At 53.6% G+C, this 17698-nt stretch overlaps 1 protein-coding gene across 4 annotated transcripts in view; it reads left to right on the forward strand.

The window, feature by feature from the left end:
* GRB10 (growth factor receptor bound protein 10) overlaps window positions 1-17698 on the forward strand; it is a 172074-nt gene that overhangs the window by 134194 nt on the left and 20182 nt on the right. For all 4 annotated transcript variants that reach the window (XM_025853128.2, XM_073885064.1, XM_073885063.1 and 1 more), the window contains 5 exons: window positions 8737-8893; window positions 13926-14041; window positions 14977-15045; window positions 16120-16257; window positions 17032-17142. In XM_025853128.2, the coding sequence (XP_025708913.1) occupies window positions 8737-8893; window positions 13926-14041; window positions 14977-15045; window positions 16120-16257; window positions 17032-17142 (591 nt within the window). The remainder of the gene's footprint in view (window positions 1-8736; window positions 8894-13925; window positions 14042-14976; window positions 15046-16119; window positions 16258-17031; window positions 17143-17698) is intronic.

The raw sequence follows: 17698 nt of genomic DNA on the forward strand, positions 1-17698 counted from the left end.
CCCGCCCCCCCCCCGATCTGCTGTTTTGACCAGAATCTCACATCAAAATAGCACTTACTTGTAAACATTTTACAATATTTCTGGTTCTGTAAAAGATCGTCAACTTTTTTTTTTTTTTTTACCCACAATTGTCATCACTCCTGATTCCTTAATATCATAAAAAAAAAAAAAATTCAGTGTTCAAATCAGAATTGCATTTACACTGCGTGTGTGTGGTCCCAGTGCCCCTGAAAGACAGCGCTGCCCTGGGAAGGGCTCGGCTCCAGGAGTTGGCTCCCACGGAGGCTCCAGTCCGGAAGCAGGCGCCCAGCCCCGGCCACACCGCAGGCCCCAGCTCGGTACTCAGGCTGCACGGGTTCCTGCCCACCTTGAGCTGGTCACCAGGCCTCCTGGAGGTCAGCCCCGCTGTCCCCACCCCACCTCACGAAGGACAGGTGGCCCTGGGGTGGGGGGTAGTGGGGGGGTGGTTTCTGTTCTCCAGCACCATCACTGCCTTCTTCCTTTTGGGCTCCAGCTTTTTGGAATGCAAACAAACTCCTAATTCCTGGGATTTCCACCCTTAGACTTGAGATAAAGTCTTTGAAGCAGAAGTTTGGGATGAACTCTTTCTGTGCAAATGCTTTCCCTTTGTGGGTTGGTGCAGCAGGGCGATCTAGGCATGTGGTGCCCCCCAGAAGAACACAGGTCAGACAGAATCTGTCTGGAATGATCCTTTACTGAGGGTGTGCTCTGCACACGAGGGAGTTATATGCACCCCCCCCATGTGCCACCCAGCGTAAGCCTGTGTGATGACTGTCCCCCCCGCTGTGGTAGTGAGGGTGTTGATGGTCAGGGCAGGGGAGGCTCATGCAGCAATGGGAGGGAGAGTCTGAATCCAGGACTGGCAGGTTCCAAAGTCCATGCTCTCGCTGTGGAGCCGGAAATCCTCGACCTGATTGATGCTTCTAGACAGTGTGGGACGTGGGCACTGGGGGAACCTGGGATGTCCCGGGGAGTGGGGACTGCACCGAGAACGTGCTTCATAACCGTTTCTTAAGTGGGGGGCTGAGTGGACTCGTACCTGGTCCCATTCTGTTCTTTAACCAATCCAGTTTTAGGGAACAGCATTCTACCAAACACATGGGTCAGTCGTCTCTGCTGTTGGGAAGATTTCTCTTATTAGAGATGTATTTTAATAAAGCTTGACCTCTGGGCGCCTCGGGGGTTAAGCACCTGACTCTTGGTTTCGGCTTAGGTCATGATCTCGGGGTCCTGAGATCGAGTCCCACGTCGGGCTTTGCGCTCAGGACAGAATCTCCTTGAGATTCTGTCTCCCTCTCCCTCTGCCCCTCCCCTGTGCATGTGCTCGCTCTCTTTCTCTCCCCCTCCCCTAAAATAAGTAAGTCTTTAAAAAAAAAAAAAATAAAGCTTGACATCTAGCGATGTATCCTGAGAAAATAGACACACACACTGAGACTCACATAGGAAGATGTGCCAAGCGGTGCAGTCGGTGAGCGCGAAAGACTCGAAACCACCCACGTGGACAGCTGTCAGGACAGCACCGTGGTCCCCACGGCCACGTGGACAAACACCTCCCGGGCGCTGAAACATCAAAGATGTGTAGTGCCCTGGAGATATTTACGACGTAACCTGAAGCTAACCAGCCTGATTGCAAAACTCTGTCCTGTGATCCTAACTCTGTCAGTGTGTCTATTTATAAATACGTGCACAAAAGAATACTAGAAGGGCACACTCTAGAATGTTAACTGATAGGGGAATTGTCGGTATTCTCAGATTTGTTTTCCTTTGTCCCTATTTTTAAATGTTACAGTGTTACTTTTATGATAAAAAAAAAACACTAGTATCTCTGGGTGTGTGTGTGTGTGTGTGTGTGTGTGTACGTACGTACGTACATGTTGGGAATTTCTACTTTACGTGGCCCCGCCCCTCCCACCCTCACATGTCCCGGGAGCGGCTGATGTTGTCCTTACACACGGGAAATAGAGTGGGTTCCCCCAAGTCGACTCCACCGTGAATAGTCTCCTCTTCCTTCGGAGATTTAAGTGAACAGAGCTCCTGGATGTGTCCTTGCTGGTTCTTGTGGTGCTGGGCACAGGTGGCCAGGCACCTGTCACCGTTGTGGGGCTCTCTGCAGGGACTAGCATCCCCCCTGTGCACCTGCGCTCGCCCCAGCCTGTCATCCCTGGTCCTGGAAACCAGAGGGGAGCCTAGCAGACAAGGAGGCCTGGGGTAAGGTGGAGGGAAGGTGTGAACGAGTCACCAGCAAAGCGTCTCACCGAGTGAAAGAGGCCGTGCTTTCCGGTGGAGGGCCTCTCTGGATTTTTTCTGAGCAGGGAGAAAAGTGAGTGTGGTGGAAAGTGCGTTGCTTCCCCAGGGCTCCCTCCCGGAGCAGCCGAGCAGGTGGGCAGGGCAGAACAAGAATGGTGAAGGAGCTGTGGCCCTGCTCCCCTAGGAGAGGAGGAGAGGCAAGCCGACGTTCCCATGACAACAGCAACGGGGCCTCTTGATTGGCGGAGACCCGGGTAGGAGCCCTTGCGTGAAGCCTGGCGGACTGCTTGGTGCCACCACCGTGTTACACGTGGGGAAGCTGAGGCCCAGCTTCGCTCGCCTCCAAACACTGGGATCCCTGTGCTGTCTTCAGTCCACCAAAGGAGGGTTGCATCTTTGCTAAAATAGCTTTTATTTCAGTTTTCGACAGAATGATATCACTTTATCAGTATCGCCTTTGTCAAAGTCATAGGCTACGCGTATCCATTCGAGAAAGAAGAAATACAGATGAGCAAGTTAAGTCTTCCAAATGGTCTGTCTGGTTTGAAATAGAGGCATAAAGGTGGGCCGCCCTGTGCTTCGAATCTTGTCAGCCGCCTCTTGGGCTGATGAGAGCCATTCAAGGAGGGGAGTCCGCTGGGGGACCCTGAAATCTGTGGTTGACTTTCGAGAACTATTTGATGCATTGTTGTATTTTATTTTTTTAAAGATTTTTACTTATTTATTTATTTGAGAGAGAGTGAGTGAGAGAGAGAACAGGAGCCAGGGGGTTATGGGGGAGAAGCAGAAGCTGACCGGGGAGCCCAATGCAGGACTCAATCTCGGAACCCTGGGATCATAACCTGAGCCGAAGGCAGATGCTTAACCGACTGAGCCACCCAAGTGCCCCTCAGTGAGTTGTTTTTTGAATGTTAACTCCTTTAAAAAGGATTTGCAAGGACTGAAAATATTTTTTTATTGAAACTTGGAAGTCAACAAATTATAATGGAGATTTCTTTTAAAGTAAGTTTGACTCAGTTTCATTGAACAGGATTAGTATGTATGTTCTTATTACCTCGAATAGAGCCATATAATTACATGGAGCAGTTCCGGTTATCGTACTTTATATCTCAAAGTGGAACCATTAACTTAGAACAGAATTGGAAAAAATTGTTCGGTTTACATTATTTTTCACTGAAATTCATCTAGCCTAACCATGGTTCTGCCTCAGTCTGAACTGAACTTAATTTCCTCCAGACTTACTGTAAATGCCCGATTAGGGCTTCAGGGCACACGAGAATCAGAAGCCTTTTCACGTCGCTCCTAGGAGGCCACGGATCCCTCATGGCAGGGAAGATTCTCCAGTGTTGGGAAGCATCTTGCCGGCAAAGAAGCAAAGTGAAGCAGAGCAGGTGCTCTGGGTTTAGGTTGGGGCTCCAGCAGTTTCCATTTGCTGGATGCTGGGCAAGCCATTCTGCATGACTGAGACTCGCCTCCCTCATCTGGTTGGGGGACAGTGACACCTGCCTCGGAAGGCGTTCATGTTGCGCCCCAGCACGGCTGCTTCGTTGGGTGGAGCCCCCCACCTGCCCGGGCACCAGGTGTGGCCCTCCGGGAGGCCGTCCACCTGCCTGGCCGTGGCTGGCTTTCCCACTTTCTTCCTTGTGGTCCCAGCCGGGACGGGTATCATCAGCACAGCCCACTTCCTGTCCCTGGCAGTCCTTGGATTACAACCTGACTTGTCCATAAGTGTTAACCCCCCCCAGTATTGACAAGAAACTTCAGAAGTTTCTGAAAAGCTCAGCTTACGTCCTCACTTTGGAAAATGCACTGAAAGTGGACCTGGAGGGGCGCCTGGGTGGCTCAGTCGTTAAGCGTCTGCCTTCAGCTCGGGTCATGATCCCAGGGTCCTGGGATCGAGCCCCGCATCGGGCTCCCTGCTCAGTCGGAGGCCTGCTTCTCCCTCTCCCTCTGCTGCTCCCCCTGCTTGTGCTTGATCTCTTTCTCTGTCAAATAAATAAAATCTTAAAAAAAAAAAATGGACCTGGGAGAGCTTAGAGCTAAGAAGTCAGTTGATGGAAGGTAAAGAAGGAAGACAAAGCTGGCTTGGGAGCTCCTCGCTCAGGGCCCTCCCCTCCCTTTTCTGATGGCCAGAGTTTGGGCCCCCCTCAGCTCCGCTCCGTCCATGCCCCCTGAGAGGGCTGACCTTCAGGGCCATCCTACCCTGTGGAAGGTGCTGAGGGCGAAGAACTGAAAGTAGCCCATTTTCTGTCTTTCCACACTGGTCTGGGCCAAAGTGAAGGCCTTCTCAGCTCAGGAGGAGATTTTGAGCAAGGTGTGCCCTGCACATGAAGGAGAGCAAGATGGGCAGGGAGGTGACCCCCACGGCCTACCTGTTGGGGACCCCGGGCCAGAAGCCAGGCTCCCCAGAGGGCAGATTGGGGCCATGGAGCTGTGTCACCTCCACCCTGATGGTTCTCAAACTCCTTCCTTTTGGTCTGCTTCTCGGTCTGTGCAGGGAATATATAAAAAGTGACAGCAGGGCTCTGGGAACGCCGGAATGTTCTATTACCATTCCAGGGCTTTTTTCACAGGCCGCGGTGCCCAGCGGTCAGGGGCTGGGTGGCCTGATGGAGCATTCCTTCCCCTGCTACCTCTGCAGAGAAAGCGCCTCACGCTATTGCTCTAAGTATGTTCTCTTTAATATTACCATTTTATTTTTAAAAGCAATGAGCTACTGAGTTTCTTTTGCAACAGAGAGGAGGAAATTGAGGATTCAGGATTCAGCGGTTGGCTTTTCCCACTGAATTGTCCCCGCTGCATCTTACCTGTCACGAGGCTTGTATTCCCAGATTCGAAAGCCTGAGTCTGGGTCCAGGTGGCCCCCTTCCATGGTGTCTGCATCCTTCAGACGGAGCCTGCCTCATTCCTGGCTCCATTTGCGGTGTGAGCACACCCCCAGGGGCCAGGTGCAGGGGCCCGAGACCTTTCCAAGAGGGGCTCTCCTTAACCTGAGCCAAGCCTGCACTGTGAGGTCAGTGCTACTCACATATCCCCATTTCACAGATGAGGAGACTGAGGCACGGGGCCACTGTGCCAGGTTCCCGCAGCTAGTTAGCGATGAAGCCAGACTGCAGCCCAGTCTGATTCTAGAGCCCCCCCCGCCCCCGCTTTGACATGGGAGGTCGTAAATGGTGCTCTAACATCCTTATAGCAAACACTGTGCTTTGCACTTGTGATCGACTCCCCAAGCAGTGCTCATGGCACAGAGGGGAAAGTGAGTCTCACCAGCCTGAGGTCACACGGGCTGGGGCCACGGGGCTGCACTCCCAAGTTCACCCCATCCTGGTATTACCCAGAGCCGTACCTTCCCTGGATAGGCTGTACCCCGGGAAGGCACAGGCCCATGGGAGGACTCTTCTCGTGGCTGAACCGTGAGCTGCGGCAGGGGGGGAGCAGAGACCCTGGCCTGCTCCCCATGGAGGAGCTTCTGTATGAGCTGCTTGAATGTCCATGCATTGAGGGAGGCTCAGCCTGCTCCCCGCAGCCCTTGCCCCAGGCCTGTGCCCCAGGCTGAGATCTCACATCCTAATTTGCTTCTAGAATGAGGCCCGGCACCGCCCAGGTGGTCACTGAAAAGGTACCTCGCGGTGCTAGATGCCCCTTCAACTGGCGGCTTCCGGAGGCACGGTGGAAGGTGGCCAACTGGGACCGAACATTTCTGTTTGTGCCTTAGTATTCGCTCAAGTATTCTCCTGTGTAGCCCTGGACATGAGCCCCACCGGAGCCTGCTGCCACGTGTATCTGCTTCCTGCCTTTCCGTCTTGGGAGGTGGCCGGGGCAGGGCGGCCAGCGTGGGCTCCGAGGTCCTGCCCCTGGAGCCCAGTCTGTGTCTGCCCCTGCCCCTGGCCTGTCAGCCCGGCCCGCGCCAGGAATCCGAAAGCCGTGGACTTGGCCTTGAGACAAAAAGCACATCTTAGCTTTTAATACTGAGACTATATGTAGACTTCTGGGGGGGCGGCCGTGAGCGGCAGGGAGGGGAGAGTGAGTTTACAGAAAAATGCATTCGGGCCGGGAAGAAGATTAAATACCGGGGCCAGACCTGATTTGGGGCAGGGAAATTGATAAACAGACTTCAACATGATCGAAGTGTTCTAGAGAAGCTGATGTTGATTGTAATCCAGGAGAACTCCCCCCACGCTGAGCAAAGAGGAAGCTCAGGAGCACACTGGGTTTGGCAGAGGCCTCGGTAGACTGTGCAATTAGCGTATTTCTAAGGAATTATCTGGACCCAGTTGTACTTTCTAAATTAGTTTCTCTTTTGTGTTAGTGCGTTGTTTTGTGGGGTTTTTTTTTTTTTTTTTTTTTTGGAAATTTGGACCTACAGACAAAAAGACCTATTTTCATTGTTTAAATTAAATGTCGCTTTTATGGAGTCCCTCGCGTCAGCTGTCCTTGAATATTTAATTTGTTTCGTGGAAGTATAACTTCTGTCGAGCGAAATGTGAACTCCCAGAAAGAGATGAGTAGGTTTCTATAAAAATGCATGTGAGTAGCAAGCTTGTCCCTCAATCCTGATTGGCTCCCCTGGGGATTTCTCCGGGGTGGCTGAGAGGGGCCCGGCAGGGGTGGTGACAGCAGGGACAGGCCTCGCGGGACTGGACAATCCCCATTCCTGCTCCTGCATTCACTCCTTGCAACAGGGACTTGACCCCACAACTCGCTCTCTCTGGCCAGACAGCGTTTGCACCCGGGAAACGGAGTTCGCACCTAGGGAAAGGAGTTGGCACCTGGGGAAAGGAGTTCACACCTGGGGAAAGGAGTTGGCACCTGGAAAAGGGATTTGCACCTGGGGAAAGGATTTGCACCTGGGGAAAGGAGTTGGCACCTGGGAAAGGGATTTGCACCTGGGAAAAGGATTTGCACCTGGAGAAAGGAGTTTGCAGCTGGCGAAAGGATTTGCACCTGGGGAAAGGAGTTTGCACCTGGGGAAAGGAGTTGGCACCTGGGGAAAGGAGTTGGCACCTGGGGAAAGGAGTTCGCACCTGGGGAAAGGAGTTGGCACTTGGGGAAAGGAGTTCGCACCTGGGGAAAGGAGTTCGCACCTGGGGAAAGGAGTTGGCACCTGGGAAAGGGATTTGCACCTGGGGAAAGGAGTTTGCACCTGGGGAAAGGATTTGCACCTGGCGAAAGGATTTGCACCTGGGAAAAGGGACAGAGCGGGAATAAGAGAGCTGCAGATACTTGATCAGGACCCACTGACATTCAGAGGCCGCTGAGCTGCGGACACAGATCTCTGGGACACTTGGCAGACAGGCCTGGATTCAGAGAACGCGCGTGCTCGGGCTCTGGGCGTCCTGCGTTCCGTTTCTCTGTCACGGGAACATGGAGAGCGGGGCTATCTCAGGCCAACAAGCTCCGCACTGAAGTGGGGAGCCCATTGGGGGCTGATTGCATCTGGCCCAGGGAGGGACCAGAGTGGTCTGCCCTGCGTGGCTTGATTCACGACCTAGCAGCCCTGCGGCCGCTTCCCCACCTGCCCGGAGACAGCCCTCCCTGCCCGCCCAGCTCCCCGCACTTCTGCACAGCCACTATTGCTGGGGCAGCCCAGGAGGGGCCCAGCCTGGCAGGGACAGTGGAAAAGCCGGGGACAGACTCCCTTTCAGGAGACTGTCTCAATTTAAAATGCCATCTTGTTCCTCTGACTGCTTTTTCCATGCTGTTGAGGTAAGGTGGTTTTTTGTTTTTGTTTTTAAAGCATTCCATGTTCCCCCAGAGGCTGCATCCCTGTCCCTATCGCTCTGTCACTGGGGCAGAGGATATTTATGATCCCGGGGATTTCTGCTTGACTGTCCTTTTACCCAGGAGCGCGTCATTCGTGGTGGCTTTGAACGGTACCAGGGAAATGAAGCTGGCTTGTCATTCTGTAGCAGGAGTGGGGAACAGGGGCCAAAGAATTTTGTGACTATGTTCCTACTCTGCCCCGTCCTTTGAGTATTTTAAATTTCAGCAGATTCGTACTTACTCGTGTCGACTCTCCCTGAGTCTTAGTGAACTGACCTGTGTGTGTGCAGGGGGGTGACGGGGCGCCGGCCGCTGCACCCCAGACTCTGGGAACAGACAGCAGGTGGACTCATCAGTTAGGATGTGGGTCGCTCCATTTGTCTGTGCAGCTGGTCCCGCTGTGAAATGTCCAGCCCCGAGACCACCAGCGGTATTTGACACGGGTTCTGGCGCTTCCTGAGACAGGTGGCTGGGGGGCAGTTCATCCACTCCGGCCTGGCCATGCGCCCTGTGTGCCCCGAGGTGTCCTGGCATCTCAAGAACTTCCTGCTGTAACCCTGCATGCCCCACCACGGCGGGCCACTGCTTGCTGCTTGGAAGGACAGAACGCTGCCATGCTTACCTTTTCTGCTGGATCTCGATGCAGCATTTATTCCTGGAAAACCCAAGTGGCTCATCTGTAAGTGTGCCCTTTGTATGTTGCAGGATGTGAGAGTCTTCAGTGAGGACGGGACGAGCAGAGTGGTGGAGACAGCTGCAGACATGACAGCCAGGGACCTGTGTCAGCTCCTGGTTTACAGAAGTCACTGTGTGGACGACAATAGCTGGACGCTCGTGGAGCACCACCCGCACCTGGGGCTAGGTAGGGAGCACACTGGGGGGCCCGGTGCACAGCCCACGGAGCCCCTGCCCCGACAGCGAGACTTCTGCGTGCTGTCTCCTCTCTGCTGCACACCTGTTTCTCCTGCCTCCCTCCCAGCCCCCCCTCCCCACCCCACCCCCGCTGCTTCCAGAAGCTTGCTCTGGGAGGGTGGCAGCGCCGTTCCCCAGGACGCACACACAGCAGGAAGGTTCTCTCTGTGATTTGGCTGGAGAACTGGCTGTGGCAGGTGCTCGGGGCCTGGTGCACAGCTGCAGTCTGGAGAGGGCAGCCTGGCGGGGCTTGGGGGGGTGGGGAGCACCATCCTGGGATCACTGCTCAAACAGCAGTTCATCCTCCTCACGGGAATGGGGTGCTGCAGTGACGGCCTGCAGAAGTTGGAGTGTTCTGGTGTATCGCTGGGCTGGTTCACGATGTTCTCACTGAGCGCGCATGCATGTGTGTGTCGTGTGTAGAGAGCAAGAAGATATTTTGAAATAGGTGCCATTTACGGAACTTACGGAGATTTGGGGGTTTTGTGGGGTTTCTTGCTCAGGTGGTCTATTTCAGGTCAAGAAATTTTACAGATTTCTGTTGAAATTCTTAGCGGATAATGTACGGTGCTTATAAAATCACAGGCACGCACTTAAAACCAGAATTTTCTCCAAATCCACAGCTGTATGTCTTCCACATGCTGAAGGAGAAAAACTATCACAGAGTTCTTCCTGTGGCTCTGAACTTTTCTCCTGAACCTTTCTGGAAGATTAAGAGATCAAGTCTAAACTTCCAGGTCTGGAATATTCATGTAACGAAATAGTGTTCTTTCCAATGATGTTCTACAATCCAAGCCTAAACACTGCTACATAACTCTGAGTCGGCGTTCTTTTGTTTTAAGATTTTATTTATTTTTTTGTTAGAGAGTGAGCGAGCACAAGCTGGGTCCCCACTGAGCAGGGAGCCTGATGCGGGGCTCAATCCCAGGACCCTGGCACCATGACCTGAGCCCAAGGCAGACGCTTAACCGACTGAGCCACCCAGGCGCCCCTGAGTTGGTGGTGTCTTAAGTTACTGCAGCAATAGGTGACCTGTTGGCAAGCTCCAGTTTGGGACACCCACGAATGGATCCTACATTGATCTGATGGGGCCACCAGCAGCATCTACTGACGTACACATAACTTGGAAATTAAACAATAGTTGCAACCCTGCAGCATGTATGGATGCGTACACATGCCAAGCATGCATATATGCACATTTATGCATACGTGCACACGCAGAATGGACTTCAAAGACACAGCTCTGGACTTGGGCCCAATATGAATATTCTTGAAGCCCATTCAAAAGTCTGAATCTTAATTTGAAAGGAATTATAGAAAGGCCTTCTGCAGATACCGTAACAGAGGAGTATGTTTGTCCACACCAAGAGCGTGTATAAAATGGGGACGGATACACTCAAAAAAATTGAACATACAAAGACTGTGAGAAAGGTTCACGTATTTTTTTGTGGTAGCTCTTGATTTCTCGAACATCATGCCAGAGATAATTTCTGTAGGGCAAAACTTCAGAAATCATCACCCACATGAAAAAGAATTTATTCCGAGAAACTCGTAAAAGAAATACACATGCACACTCAGTATTCTTTTTTTTAATTTAATTTTATTATGTTAGTTGCCCTACAATACATCATTAGTTATTTGATGTAGTGTTTCACGATTCATTGTTTTCATGTAACACCCGGTGCTCTGTGCAGAGGGCACACACGGTATTTTTAGGGATACGATAGTTTTTTCTTTTATTCCTTATTTTTCTTATTCACAGATGGACTTAACATACTCTAAAGGGGTGATTTTTTTTTTTTCTAAGATTTTATTTATTTATTTGAGAGAGTGTCAGCCTTGAATCCCCGAGATCAGGCGTGAATGCGCTCGCCTGGGGCAGAATTCTTCAAGGGATGATGTTCTGGGGGCGCTTCTGGGTTCTGGCACGCAGTCAGGTGATCCCCCCGCTCTCGGGCAGAGCCGTCCAGGCCCACGTCCCCAGTTACAGGACCCTCTGGAAAGTCGCTTTCTCTGTTGTGTGTTGGAGATGCTCTGGGGACCTGCACATACGCGAGGCCTGTGGTTTGGGCGCCAGACAGAGCCTCAGATCTGGGAGGCTGATACTAGGCAGATAGTCACCCCCGATAACTGAGGCATAAGTGAGCTAATCCCAAGGGCACTTTGAGCCTACGTATAGCCTTTGAATTGAGGATTTCAAGCCACAATGACTACCCTGATCTTCGCAGGTAAAATATTAGAGCCTTAGTGATATTAAACTTTTCCCCAGCCAGGAGTGACTATTGAGAAAAGGTGGTTTTGTTTGCACTAGCAGAAGACCACATATGCATGCATGTGGTTGCAGCCCTCGGCGGCCCCCGTGGGCGGGGGGCATCATACTCGGGGGAGGGGGGAGCAGGTGCAGAGGTGTCGGCTGGTGCTCGGCGGGCAGTGTCTCTGGCTGGTGGGAATGTTCCCTGCCCAGTTAGTGCCTTTCTTCAGCCCCAGCATCAGCTCCTGAAGTCACTTAACCACTCGAGGCCCTTTGACAAGTTGGGGCAGAGCCCTTAGTGATGGATGATCTTAGGGCAGCTGGTCTGTGCCTTGTGACTCCCAGCTCTGGCTGTGGATGTGATCTCTTACGTTAGCGAGACACACACATCGTGCCTGTTGCAGGGCGGGGTGGCGGGGGGTCTTGGCCTCGGTCTTTTGCATCGAGCACTCAGCCTTGCAAACACTGTCCCTGACCAAGACCACTCAGCAGCCACCGGGGCCAGGCGGGGGGCTGGGCGGTGCAGAACGGGACGCACACAGTCCCACCGTCCACCCCGAGCATGTGAGTGGTGAGGCTCCGGAGGGCTCCCTTCCACCAGGAGGCCTGCACCTGGAGGGCATGTCAGGAGAGCTTACAGCCAGCCTGCAGCTGTGTCAAGTGAACAAATGATTTTTTTAAAGGGATTTTGTAAAACTGTTAACTGGGGCATGCAGACGGCATCCCGGTGCCCCCGTGGCGTTGACAGTGTGACTGCAGGTGAGCTGCATCCCCGCGAGGGCGGGGGTGCCCCCACCCAGGCCCTGGGTGACCACAGGCACCAGGCCGGATGAGCAGGGGAGCCCAGTCATCGTGGAGCACGGTGATGGGAAGACAGCTCCCGGGAAGTCCGGGGATTTGGGGAATTTTGTTGCGAGAATTAGGTTGCAGCCCTCCAGGAAAAGGCCTGAGCTCTCTGTTTGGGCTGTTGACAGCATTGTGTGTGTATCTGGCCAGGTGAGAGAGGCATGCATGAGGTCACCCTCTGAAGGACCTGGCCACAGCAGGGACGCTGCCATCCGGACGTGCCGACAGGTGTTGAAGGTCAAACAGCTGCCGTGCTCAGCCCTCGGTGCTCAGAAGGGCCTTCGAGGACTGACCTTTCCCATCTCTGTCTCCTTGTCATGCCAGCCGAAAAGCACCGGAATGCTGGTTGTCGGGTGTGTGCAGACGTCGGGGTTGTTTTCCGTGGTATCTCCCCCTTGACTTTGTTCGTAGTCCCCAGGCCCGCAGAGCCCCGAGCCGCTGTTAACAAGCGTGCTGACAGCCGGCTCTGCTCCCTGCGGTGGCTGGGCCGTGCAGGTGCGGCTCCAGGAGTGGGGCTGCAAGGCGGGATGCTGCTGCGAGCCGGGGCGGGCGGCTCAGGCTTCTGCCAAGGACTTGCTTGTCCACGCCGCATTTTAAGGCAAATACCTGCTCTCCTGAGTTGTGTGATCTGTAACCTTGCAAGTGGAGTAGGGTGGTGGTGTAGATGCTGGATTTGGTGTCAGAACGTGGAAAAAATACGAATCCCCTTTGAGGAGTGTCCAGCTCTTCCGTTTGTACAAAGAAATCCTTTGGGATTTTTGATGAAATGTCGCTTTCCGTTGTGATTATAGGAAGCTGATGGATGGCAACGGGGTTGTTTAATAGACTCACCTAAGGTTGTTTGAAAATACCTGTTTTTGGAATAATAGGGAAAGTGAGAACTGGAGAAAAAGACTTTGAGCTGAAGTTGGCAGAGTGGCTTTTTCACAGCTGGGAAAAGTGGTGTGTGGACATCCCATGGCAGACGGGGGTCTCTGGGAAGGGAGTCACACACAGTCTTCCTGAGCCCCCTGCTGGCCCAGGCTCCGGGCCCCCTGCGGGTCGGAGAAGGGGAGCCACCTGTGGGTACCTGAGCCCCCGCGGGTGGTGCCGGGGTGACCCGGAGTAGAGGAACACACCCCTTTCAGGGCGCATGGGTTCCCCGCTCCCCTCTGCCTAGCCGCCCTGGGCCCAGTCTGTGCGCATCTGTCCCGGGATCTTGCCATGGTGGTTGGGACGTGGGGAGGCTGGAGGAGGGAGGCCCGTGCGCCTGTCCGCGTGCGCCCCTCAGAGCTGCTCCCCCCCCCCCCAAGGGTCCCCCGCGGCTTCCTAATGAGCCTGTGTGGAGGGAACACTCTGCTTTGGAACGTGGCATCGGCTCGTGCTCACTTAGGTCGCTATAACCCCACTGGTCTATTTCTCCATATTTCATCTGGTGAAAAATTTCAGGTTTGTGAACCAACCATAAGCCGGTTTGCGATGCTTGGCTTTTGTCCCTATACCTACAGAAATGGTTTTTCCTGACTAAATTTCAGAACAGAAGTCACTGATCAGTTTTGCACCAGAAAATCCATTTTAAATGAATGCCAACCTGAGCCAGTCCCCTTTTCTGAAAGTAAAGACAGGGGTCGAGATCTAGCACTCAAGCCGGGCGTGGCTCCTCCCTCCTGTCGTGGGGACACGCGGGGCAGGGTCGTGGGTCCCTTGTTGCCGGCAGATTCCCTCGCAGCCAGAAGCAGGCGGGCCTGTTCGTGGCTCTTGGCCGGCACCCGGCGTGGCCCTGGACCTCCTCTTAGTTCACAGCGTGTGAAGAGGAACGGATCGTGAGCCAAACGTCGTCCCTGGGGGAGGCCACCTTGCAGGTTCTACCTGTATCTTCTCACACATACGTTTTTTTCTTCTGCAGAAAGGTACCTGGAAGATCATGAGCTGGTGGTCCAGGTGGAGAGTACCATGGCAAGCGAAAGCAAGTTTTTATTTAGGAAGAATTACGCAAAATACGAGTTTTTCAAAAATCCTACGGTGAGAGTTCTTATCTCTTTGGGTTCGGGGTTTGGGACTCTTGCAGTCTTGGGGTTGATACTTGGGAACAGTAGCAGCAGAGGGTAACGTAACCGAGGTGGACGTAGGGGGGCGGCAGAAGGGTTTGAGAGTCAGGGGTTGCTGTCTCACGCCACCGCCCTTGCTCAGAACTCAGTCTCTGCTGCTTAACTAAATGCCTTTGTGTAGTGGCCAGAGGTAACGAGCGTGTTTTTCCACGGTAGCAGAGGGAAAGGGGGTTAGCCTCTGAGTCGGGAGAGATGAGGGGTGGGTTTTTCAGTTATATCAGGGGTTCATGGTTAAATTGGAACAGATTGGTTCAATATGCAGAAGAATAAAAACTCACTGCTCTCTGCAAATAGCAAATAATACTTTGTGGTTTGTGGAAGAATGAGTTTCCAGGCACGTTGGGCTGGATCTTCCTTTCTTTTTTATTTTTCTGGGGGGCGGTGTGGGGGAGCACGTATCCTGTGACCTGTCAGGATCTGGAGCCTCCCGCTGCTCTACCATGCGCTCCCGTCCCGAGGTATGAGGCCGAGCCGTTGTGACGTGAGCAGAAGACCCACCGTCAACTTCTGGCTCGGTGGTTTAGCTGCCTTTTTATTTGAAAGTAAGAGATTTGATAACTGATTTTGCGTAACACCGTGTGGCGACCCTTGGCCTTGGTGCACGCTGAGAGACAGGAATCCACATTAAACGTGATAGATACTCCAACCTCGAACTCGCCTTTTAAGGAAACATGGCAACTTTTGAAGTAGGCGTTTCCACCAGGGGAGGGGAGGAAGAAGGAGCGTCATTTTAAATACAGACGGACGTCCGCGCACCTGTTAGGAATGTTTTTAATACTGGCATCCCCGTAAGGCTGCTTTTCCCCACTTTTAAACTAACCTAATGGGTTTGTTTTCCCATTTCCACAGAATTTCTTCCCAGAGCAGATGGTTACTTGGTGCCAACAGTCAAACGGCGGTCACAACCAGCTTTTGCAGGTACTGGGCAAGAAAGCGTTTCTGGGTGGACATTCTCTCGCGCTGTGGTGGCGGCCACCCAAAGCCTTGACGGGGTTGCATTCTCTGTCATGTCCCAGTCTTGGCTCCCGACGGGGTTTAGAGTACCCAGAAATAAAGGCTGACTTGGGAAACGTGTGTGCAGCCAGGCCCCTTCGAAGCGAAACAAGCACTTGTAAACAGGATAAGCTTCCTCCGAGCTAGAAGCAGCGTGAGCAGAAGGGCGGGAGGGAGAAGCCACAGGCCGGCACATTCTCCTCCAGGCTCCCGACTCCTCCGGAGCTCGGGTCCTGGGTCAGGCCGCCGCCCTGGGGATTTCTGCACAGAGACCGAGCCCCCTTACCGTGAAAAAGGATTGGGCTGCCATTAAACCTTTTAAAAGGGAGCAAAGTGTACATTAAAATGAGTTACCTATCTGTCTTCGTTGTCCCTCTGCCTTCTGAAGCCTGTTCACAAAAACCGGGCCTTTCCGCAGCCCCTCCCCGTGGGGGGCCCGCTCCAGCCTCGCTCCCAGACCTGGCTCTTGACCTCCGTTTCCCAAGAAAGGTGTGCTGCAGGTGGGAGGGGTCAGCTGCGACAGCGGCGTCACCCAGGCCTTCCTGGAGAGACCCATCAGCCCACTTCTCTGTGGAGGGCGACTCGGTGAAAGTGACGTGCTTGGTCTCCATCCACACTGCTCCCAGCGCTTCCTGTCGCCCTAACTCTGATGATCAGGCTGCATGTTTCATGGAAACCCAGGAGGAAGGGCAGGGCCCTTAACCCTACCGTCTTCTAGGGAAATCTATGACGTCCCGTTTTCTGTCAGCGTTAAGGGAGGTCCATTGGCTCGCGTGTGCTCGAAGACTCACGTTGTTTCCTGCACACCAGTTCACGTGGGGTTTCAAGATTTTTGAAAGGAAAACTTACCATTTGAAAATGCTTGGTTTGACCAGAAAAGAGTATTTTTGTAATTCAGACGATGTCAAGATGTCCGTGAAGGCAGCAAGACGCACCTGCTCCCGTCCTCCCTGCCCCCGTCCCGTACCAACACCTGACGCTGACGCATCTCTTCCACAGAACTTCCTGAGCTCCAGTAGTTGTCCTGAAATCCAGGGGTTTCTGCACGTGAAGGAGCTGGGGAGGAAGTCGTGGAGAAAACTGTACGTGTGTTTGCGGAGATCAGGCCTTTATTGCTCCACGAAGGGGGCATCAAAGGTGGGTTTAAAAGCCACCATCATCACGCCAGGTCAGGGGCATTCAGAGTAGATGTGGCTTCCCTTGAAAATGCACATCTGGGTCCCCCCGAGCTTATGATAACTGGTTAAGCTACGTCCGAATTCCTGGTCCGCTGGTCTCCCTAGGAAACCAGGCGACAGCCCAGACCCACGGGCCTCCGGGCCACCTCACCGCTGCATACCAGGGCAGCAGACTTGGTGCGGGCCGAGCGTTGCAGCGTGCTCTTCACTTTGAACGTTAGGCTCCGGGTGTTCTCCTGGTTTTCACTTTGAACGTTTGGTTAGGGAGCTTTGATATGGCAGGGTCTCAATCACGTTGTCACGGTGCGGTTTTTTGTTTGTTTTTTTAAGGATTTTATTTACTTATTAGAGAAAGAGAGCACAAGCAGGGGGAGGGACACAGGCAGAGGGAGAAGCAGGCTTCCCGCTGAGCAGGGACCCCCACACGGGGCTCGACCCCAGGACCCCGGGTTCATGACCTGAGCCGAAGGCAGACGCTTAACCGACTGAGCCCCCCCCCACCGACGCCCCTGTTGTCACGGTCGTGGGAGGTGGGTTTTCTTGGCGAGGGCTGGGTGCATTTGGTCTAACTTAGCGCTGATTTCATAGGATGCGTGGACCGTCAGAGGGGAAGGCGCACACAGTGTGCGCAGACTGCCCTCTGTTGACGAGCACGTGCAAGCGCATGCAAGCGCCTGCCTTCTCCTGTGCTTGGGAAGTTCTCCCCTGTGAAGCTGACCCCCCCTTTCCACAGGAGCCCCGACACCTGCAGCTGCTCGGGGGCTTGGAGGAGAGCAGCGTCTTCTCACTGATCGCCGGCAGGAAGCAGTACGGCGCCCCCACCGACTACGGCTTCTGCATAAAGGTATCACACCCACCACCCTGTCTGGGGGCTGCGCTCCTGATGGCATCCCACTGGGACTTTGGAATGAAACCGTAAACTCCTTCCTTGCTGCTGGGGTTGTTTGGGTTGTTTTCTAATGGAAACACCAGTTCACGGTGGATTGATCACAGGTCGATCCCGGAGTAGCTAGCAGCTCGGGGAGAAGCAGAGGACGTGACGGGCGGTATGTGTCGATGGGCTCCGTGGCTTAGTGACCCTCAGCCTGTCACTTGCGTGGCCTCTAGGGTACCGAGAGCTGACACTTTCCATATGGGCTTCCAGTCCCCGGGACGATGGGTGTGCCCCCTGCCCTGCCTCTGTGCACACGTGTGTGAGAGCACGTGCTCATGCATATTTCCACACATGCACACACCTACACGATCACACAGATGTGCACACATACATAGGCTCATACACATACACACATCCGCACACGTGTGCACCTACATGAATAGAAGGAGATGCACACACGAGTACACCTCTCGTGTGCATGCACACATGCACACCTCTGCACGAATACAAGGACATGCGTACACAT

Source organism: Callorhinus ursinus, unplaced genomic scaffold, assembly GCF_003265705.2.
Source record: "Callorhinus ursinus isolate GAN/ISIS: 27379988/994484 unplaced genomic scaffold, GSC_fseal_2.0 scaffold60, whole genome shotgun sequence".
NCBI classification, from domain to species: Eukaryota; Metazoa; Chordata; class Mammalia; order Carnivora; family Otariidae; genus Callorhinus; species Callorhinus ursinus.